Source organism: Fragaria vesca, linkage group LG2 (assembly GCF_000184155.1).
Source record: "Fragaria vesca subsp. vesca linkage group LG2, FraVesHawaii_1.0, whole genome shotgun sequence".
Lineage (NCBI taxonomy): Eukaryota > Viridiplantae > Streptophyta > Magnoliopsida > Rosales > Rosaceae > Fragaria > Fragaria vesca.
Window position 1 is genome coordinate 29,891,152 of NC_020492.1, and position 8,356 is coordinate 29,899,507.

General features: G+C 34.9%; 1 protein-coding gene across 1 annotated transcript; it reads left to right on the forward strand.

The window, feature by feature from the left end:
• Window positions 1-2,776: 2,776 nt before the first annotated feature.
• Window positions 2,777-7,644, forward strand: LOC101295012. Its single transcript, XM_004291658.1, has 15 exons — window positions 2,777-2,826; window positions 3,038-3,172; window positions 3,261-3,369; window positions 3,463-3,564; window positions 4,042-4,146; window positions 4,387-4,470; window positions 4,561-4,676; window positions 4,840-4,941; window positions 5,060-5,173; window positions 5,302-5,358; window positions 5,698-5,764; window positions 5,899-5,952; window positions 6,689-6,763; window positions 7,330-7,377; window positions 7,486-7,644. The coding sequence occupies exons 2-15, from the start codon at window positions 3,153-3,155 to the stop codon at window positions 7,576-7,578; spliced, it is 1,146 nt and encodes a 381-aa protein (XP_004291706.1). The 5' UTR covers window positions 2,777-2,826; window positions 3,038-3,152; the 3' UTR covers window positions 7,579-7,644.
• The last annotated feature ends 712 nt before the right edge of the window (window positions 7,645-8,356 follow it).

The following is an 8,356-nucleotide window of genomic DNA, read 5'->3' on the forward strand; positions in this document are numbered from 1 at the left end:
TTATGGTGTCAGGATACGTGGAGACGTCTCACGAGTGGCGTTGCGGATATTGTCGGGCTTATGCCTAAATTAGTGAGTTGACACTTTTGTTTTTAATAAATATGCATGCAAGATTTTATAAGTTATCATTTTATTTTCCGAGCTTATATTATAATTTCGATTCATGACATGGTCTTGAAATTTATAGGAGTTTGATGTACCGATTAAGTTTTGGTCATAAGTTGTGGATTTGAGCTCGGGTTATTAATTTGGTATTTGAGTTTTGATATTCTTTATGATTCCCGGATTTAAATATTATCATTTTATTTATCAACTTTGAGACTCATAAAAGATTACCGAAAATGGGATTTTCGGTAGTTCTCTATTTATAATTTTCTCATTAAATTGTGGAATATTGATCTTGACATTGAGAATATTTTAGCGAGTATTTCGGGTTGAGAAATTATTTATGATTTATTCTTGTTGATTAAATCTCGCTTATAATTATAGATTTGAGAATATTTAGCCGTGTGAGATACATCATTGAGTTTTATTTTAATTTCTTATAATGATTTCCAAGTACAGTTGGGAACCGTACCATTCGCATGATCTTGGGGAAGTTTTAAGTGATTTCTTATGTTTTTAGTCACCATACTATAGGGTCGCTCTTATTCATTACTAGCTAGCCTTTATTAGCGGTCCTCATCATAGGTGAGTCGAGCGCTTAGCGTGGGATGCTATTATAGCATGGGAGGCACCGATCGGATATTATTCATTGCTAGCTAGTCTTATTAATGGTCCTCACCATAAGTGAGTCGAGCGCTTAGCGTGAGACGCTACTAGAGCCTAGGAGGCTCCTCTTACATGGTGATATCTCTTCCCTTTGTTTTATTTTTTATGAGTATATATTTGATTAACCAGCGGGGCTGATTTATCTCTTCTTATGAAATTTTTGTATTTGATTAACCAGCGGGCCTAATTTGTCCATTCTTACATGATTCTAGATTTAAAGTTTTAAGAATTATCAAAGTTGCATGCAGCTAAGTTAGTAAAGTTTAAACGTGGTATTTAAATTACGTTCTTGTCAAATTATTTAATTTATTTTTTTGTCCACTCACTCTAATGTTTTAAATTATTTTCCCCTAGGCCCTTTGGTTTCAAATGCCCAGTTTGCAGGCTAAGTTTATTTGAGGTCGAGCGTACATGGAGTCGAGGCATGGTCAGAACCTGCTTTCACTTATTCTTTATTCATTGTTTTTCTTTCATTATAGATATGCTCTGATAATCCAGTGAGTAAATTATTGAATGTCTTTGCTGTTGGTTGTGGGATTCTTTTAGATGAGTAATTGATATTTTGGGAGATGTGATAAACTTGGGGAGCAGGAAGGCTCCAAGAGTTCAAGGTTGAAGTATGATTATAGAAGTGTATGTTTGGATTTGACAGGTAGGGTTGTGCCGAATTTTTTGGTAAATTCTCTCTTGAAGTGGATCCAGCAGGGTTTACTTCGGATTTCATAGTGAAATCTAGGGTGGGTCATGACAGTTTGTCCCTCAAGAGTTAGGAGCACACAATTTTTCTCACTAGTTGCAGGGTTTCTGCGAGTAAAAAACATCTTGGTATTCATTTTTATTTATCGTCATTGTGTATTTGTTATTCAAGATAGCTATAACCTTTGCTATCCCTGAGAACGAATTTATACGAAAAAAGTTGTTAAGGGCCTATTCACCCCCTTCCCCCCTCTCTCGCGGACCTTCAAACAGTCTACTCTCTCATCTTCCCTTTAATAGAGATATATTATAGTCGGTGAGCCGTAGCCTATTTGGTTAGGTAGCTTAAGCAACAACTTTAAGATCATGAGTTCAAACCTCAGTGATATATAAAGGGTGTGTGAGTTATTTAATAATTTTTTTTTAAAAAGAGATATTATTAATCAAATGAGTTTTCTACGTCATTCTACAAAAAAAAAAAAAAAGAAGTATATGCCGGTTATATATACACACTATATAATATAGTTTGGCCCATCTAATAAACGTATTGTGCGAGCTTATTTCATGTTGGTGGGTTGACCTACTGCGAATCGTATTATTGGGTTGCGTCGGAATTGACAACCCTAATTTTATGTACATTACGCTTTGTAAAGAAATATATATTACATTTTACTAAAGAAACAAATGGTCACAAAACAATATAATAATTGCTCAAAAATTTAAACGGGGAATGAATCTCAATAAGGATAGAGAATTTTCTTCTGGAAAGGAAAAAGATACATAATTTTGAACTTTTAATGTACTATCTTCTTTCTTTTGCAAGAAAATTTGTTTCTTAATCATATCGGTAATTTATTATCATCGAATTTCTGATATGTGAACTACACAAGACTTCTTCGTGTTTAAAACCTTCTCCTCATTCTTCATCAGTTTGATTCAGATTCAATGGTGAGAAACCACAAATTCTAGTAATTATAGAACATTACTCTTAACAAACTAATCAATAAATAGCATTATGCTCATACCTAACGCATAAATAATAACATATATAAACTGCAATTAATATTTGATTATTTTAATTTAGAATATCTCTTCTATTTCCATAAATATCCTCCATATAGAAGAAAGACAAAAGTAGACCTAATACGTTTCAAGGGGCGGAGCGCGGGGCAATTTCGTCATACAGAACAATTGGGGCCAAAAGCCCAGAAGAAACATACCGGGTTAATGATGTTATTTAGAATTCTATTCCAAACTAAACTGTATTCGATTTTTTTTTTTCTGGGAAGAAACTAAACTCTCTAAATTTCTTTATAGCCGTGATATTCTCTCCCTCCCCGGATACGATCGTCAACGTGCGTAAGTTTCAAAGCCTAGAAATCTCCCCGCAATGTCAATCAATTTGGTCTTTAAATTTTGATTTCCATTCGTTATACTACGTTCATTCATACGTTCTTCTTCAGTTTCATTTGATTTTTATCAGCAGTTTTCGTTCATGCTGATAAAGGATGTGAGGATTGGGATGAAATCATGGTATTGATTGTGGGTTGTTATTTTCGTGTTGAATTAGGAGTGAAAGGTGACGGCTTTTGATAGAAAAGACTGGGAGGAGATTGAAAAATGCAACATAATAAGTTGTTGAATGAGCTTTTGAGTTGAGTGTCTGAGGGACAACAACATAAATAATGGGCACTGTAAACCGCAGGTGACAAAACGATTCATATGTTACTCTCTCTCTCTCTCTTCTGTTCCTCTGGTGTTTTTTGTTTGATTGTTAATTTTGGTTTTTACAGTGGAGTTAAAAAATCAAATGACAGTGCCAGGGCTATTTTCTATACAACTGTGGGAGTTCTATTTGGATTTGCTATTGGTGTATCTTTGCAGAATGCTTTTCTAGGAAAGGTATTTTTACTATGGTTCCCCACCAAAATGGGTTTTTCTTTTTTGTTGGATTGGGATGATGCCTTTATATAATGTGTTTGGAATTTTTCGCAGATTAGGTTTTCACTTCCATCTTTTGATGTACACTTTGCCATGCGTAGAACAACTAACACAAACAAAAGTCTTGAGGATGAAGGATCAGAGGGTGTTCCTAAGGTACTGATCCTTGCTACTGTCTGAATATTATGGTTATTGTTTATTTTTTATTTTGCTTAACTTTCAACAGTAGTGGCTTATTATATAGTCATAAAGGAATTTAATTATAATGATTCAACTTGAAACTTAGACAGTGTTGAAAAATATATGATGTGATTAGATGGGAGATGTTTAAATTTCCGGTAAAAAGTTGTCGGTCTTTATTAGGTGGTATGAGCTGATATGCCCTTTATATATTGCGGCCAGTTTATAACTCGCGTTTAGGAGTTTATGTAATCTTTCTCTATCTAAAATGTATCCTTATGTTTGTCATTGCATCTGATCAAATATGTTTCCTTCTCATTTTCTTGTTAGATCTTACATTGACATGAGTGGTGACACTGAATTATAGAGGTCCTAAAACTTTTTCCTAGTCTCAGTGTCAACCATAATTTATGTTCATTGTCTAATTAATGTTGTTTTTTCATTTGAGTACAGATATATGTTCCAACAAATCCTGCTGGTGCTGAAACACTACCTCCAGGAATTGTTGTTCCACAAACAGATTTGTATATGCGCAGATTATGGGGTGAACCAAGTGAGGTATGATGTTTGATTGTTATAATGAAAGTAGCAGCTTACGTTGTATTTTAAAAAAGTAGCGTCTGAAATGTCAGAATAAAATAGGTTTCATTAGTTTTATACTTTTGAAGTGGATAGGGATCATTAGAAGGAAACCCTAGTTTGATATCTCTACCTTTGAGGCTTTAATTTAATTGTCCATGCTTCTTTATTATTTACGGTTCTGAAAATATTTTACCACAATAATTTTTGAATATGCAGGATCTAAAAATGAAGCCAAAGTACTTGGTAACATTTACCGTTGGTATTAATCAGAAGAAAAATATTGATGCAGCAGTTAAAAAGGTTTACAAATGTGTCATCTTTGTATTTCACTTCATTTATATGATTAATTGTTACTCTGCAATCCTGAGATTAATTCTTGCATTTTGGTAGTTCTCTGAGGATTTCACAATCTTGCTTTTTCACTATGATGGCCGGACTAGTGAATGGGACGAATTTGAGTGGTCGAAGAAAGCAATTCATGTTAGTGCGAAGAGACAAGCAAAGTGGTAAGTATTGGTGCCTTTCATAGTGTAAAGCTATCATATCAGTAGCTTTCACTGATGAGCAAGCTTTGTAGACATAGTTAAAGTCTTCATTCTTGGCTTGCATTCATATGTAGAGTCCACTTAACGTAGCCTGTTTCATTAGATATTTTTCAATGAATTGCAGGTGGTATGCAAAAAGATTTCTGCATCCTGATGTTGTGTCAGCTTATGAGTATATATTCATTTGGGATGAAGATTTAGGAGTAGAAAACTTCAACGCCGATAAGTAAGTCTCTCTTTCATTGATCATATTTTCTAGCCTTTTCATTGGTTTTTTATCATTCTAGTCTTAATAATCATATCTCTTGTACCTTATTCTCCCAATGATCCATGTCATTCCTCAGGTATATCGAGCTGGTTAAGAAATACGGTTTGGAAATCTCTCAACCTGGTCTTGAGCCCAATAATGGGCTGACATGGGAGATGACAAAGAGGAGAGGCGACAGAGAAGCCCACAAGTACTCTTTCTACTTTCATACTCATATTGTTCATCTAATACTCAAACTCTTGTCTCATTATATGGCTAGAGATGTGTGTTGTTGTGGAAATAAATTTCACCATTTGTTATGCCTGGATTAATAAACAGGGATACAGAAGAAAAACCGGGCTGGTGTAGTGACCCGCATTTACCCCCTTGTGCAGCGTATGCTCTCTCTCTCTCTCTCTCTCTCTCTCTCTCTCTCTCTCATTATGTATGCACAATGTTGATCAATGTTTCCTTCTTTAAGTAAGTGGATATATCTCACTTGATACAATGTGTCCATTTTTAGTTTCTCTTTGCAGTTTTTGAATTCTAGGGTCATTTCATTACCAATGTCTACTTACAATATTGCAAGAGTAATTTAAAATATCTTGAAGGAAGATTCGTTAAATGTCACGTACAGCTAGAAATTTTGTTCTTCTGCTTAATTCTGAATTTCTGAGATCAAGCTATGGTTGGAACGCGTCTAACAAATAACACTTTTGTGTGAGCATCTTTCAGATTCGTGGAAATAATGGCTCCTGTATTTTCTCGGGAAGCTTGGCGTTGTGTCTGGCATATGATTCAGGTATACTATGTTGTTTGGATTTTCTGGACAGTTTATTTACACTTGAGAACTTCAACTTTTGAATGATTTGTGCTATTTATTTCATAATATCTTTCCCAATTGGTATTGACATGCTACTACTATGATACTTGTAGAATGATTTGGTGCACGGATGGGGATTGGATTTTGCTCTCCGAAGATGTGTAGAGGTTAGCAGTTCATATTCTTCTCTGTCTTCGTCATGTTTTTTTTTCTGTTATGCCTTCTATTGTTGGTTATCTATGAAATTCTTACTTTCTAGCCTCGATTGGAAGATTAGTAGTATAGGCTTGGGAAAATGCATCGATTAATTCAATTGTCCCATTATCGATTACTTCCCTCCTGCTATTGGCCTATCTAGTTGTTGTAAATTTATTTTATAAAAATAAAAATAAAATATTTAAAACCAAAAACAATGTGAAGGTTTAATACTTTCAAGAGATACTCTTGCATGAAATTTTGCAGCTTTACTTTATTTAATATTTGCAATCGAGCTTCCTAAAACCCAGGAAATAATGTGTTGGCAGTAAGGCAGCAATAGCTATTACCGAACTGTGCATGTCAATACCAAAGAACTCGAAAACAAGTGCAACAAGGAACTTTGGAACAAGTTCAACCTTGTTCTATTTTAAAAAATAAATACTAAATATATTTGAATTCATTTTTATGCAATTTTTGATTAGTTTTCCATACTTGAGTTGAAAGAGATATTCCATGTTACCATGTATATATAGCGTAAGAGCACAGAAATCTTATCATTTCACCAGAATCATAACGATCTTGCTATCTGTATTAATTTGTCTGTGTTGCCATGTACTGTTCATTTGTTGCAATGCAACTATTAAATGAAGTAGGCCTCTGAGAAAACCGTAACACTTATGTTTTCTATTCTTACTGTCTCACTAGCCTGCGCATGAAAAGATTGGCGTAGTTGATTCTCAGTGGATTGTTCATCAAGTCATTCCTTCCCTTGGGGGCCAGGTGAGTCATTACTCATGTGTTCTCTAGTTTTACATTGTTTCCCAGATTTAATCTCCCGTTGGGTTTAACGTATGAGGGTGGATAGTAAGTTACATTAGGAAAGGTCCAGGTTTAGATCTCTTCCTTTGTAGCTGAAAAATGTATTGGTTTCTCTCGCGTGTGTGTGTGTGTTCTCGTATGTCTGTGTATGTTTGTGTGTGTATCATCATTATATGCTTATTGTACATAGAGATCAAAGCTAGTATGCCTATGTGTCTTCCCTTGTTTTCATTAGAATAACTCAACAACATAAGAAACAAAAAAAGCTCAATACATGTGATATTGTTGTAAATTGGGATGGCTATCTCCTCTACAAATTTTGGTTATAGGCCATAAAAACGGATACCTCTATCTAGATGTACATATCATGTGATGAAAGTTAGTTATTACCACATATTATAGCAACTCTCCTATGTACTTATCTTTGAGAAATGTAAATGCATATTCTCTAATTTATAAGGTAAATATGGTACTTCACATAATAAGCCTTGATCTTAATAGATCTTTATACCATCATCAATGTTCAGGGACAGGCTGAGGATGGAAAAGCTCCCTGGGAATCGGTACGTGACATGGTATATGAAGATCTTACTACACATTCTCCCTCACTTTCTTTGAATCTGATATAAATTTTCATACATAGTTGGATCTAATATTTCTATTCTTGCACGGTCATCATGCAGGTGAGAATAAGGTGCAAAAATGAATGGGCTCAGTTCCAATCTCGCCTACTAGATGCAGACAAGGCATACCTTGCTCAGAGAGGAAGAGGGTAGAGTATGAGTTATTACTTTTAAACAAAAGCATCCACCACCCCCATCCCCATCGATCCCTTTTCCATCATCTGTACATGTTTTCCATCGACGATTAAGGGGGTGTCAGAAGAATCCGATTTCTTCTGTATTACTTTTCACTTTTCTGAGCCAAATTTATGTATCCACACATTCGTAGTTTGATAGGAAAAGAGAAGTTTACACCCGCCAATGATCATGTTTTGAGTATCTTCCTTGTGCATCCGGTTTATCTAAGGGTACCAGAGAAATTTATCTTACCAGCTTCATTCTTTCAAGGTAATTGCTAATTCCGAAGTCAGAAAAGAATTGGTTTCAATGTACCTGGAGTTTTGAACCATAAATTTGTATTATGTTCAGAACACATTACTCAAATTCTTTAATTTTATAAGAACTGCCGAAAGACTGCAGCGCTGAGTTGCATGCTTCGAAATTTACGTACTGTATCTTGTTCACCAAGTTTATCAACCGATTTTTCAGTAGCCCGTTCCAACTTATTGAGGTTTCATAATCTTCTACAAAAACATTTACTATAATGGTCGCCCATGAATCCATGATCAAAAATATTTTCCGGTCACCGATTTTCAAATTTAATATCAAATGAGATTAAACGAATGAGACTGTCGGGGTCTGGGAGAGCTAAATCCCAGAAGCTCGTAACGTGGCATTGATGAATTCAATTAATCAGACTCGATGTTTTTGGATGAAATGAATTTTTGGATGAAGCTTTTGACAGTCTTACATAGAAGGCGGCTAGGGTTCA

What these genes read in the sequence shown, in the direction of transcription:
- LOC101295012 (XM_004291658.1), top strand. Translation starts at nt 3,153, where the DNA reads ATGGGCACTGTAAACCGCAG. An exon ending in GGCGACAGAGAAGCCCACAA is followed by an intron (nt 5,174 to 5,301) that starts GTACTCTTTCTA and finishes ATTAATAAACAG; the next exon opens with GGATACAGAAGAAAAACCGG. An exon ending in CTCTCCGAAGATGTGTAGAG is followed by an intron (nt 5,953 to 6,688) that starts GTTAGCAGTTCA and finishes CTGTCTCACTAG; the next exon opens with CCTGCGCATGAAAAGATTGG.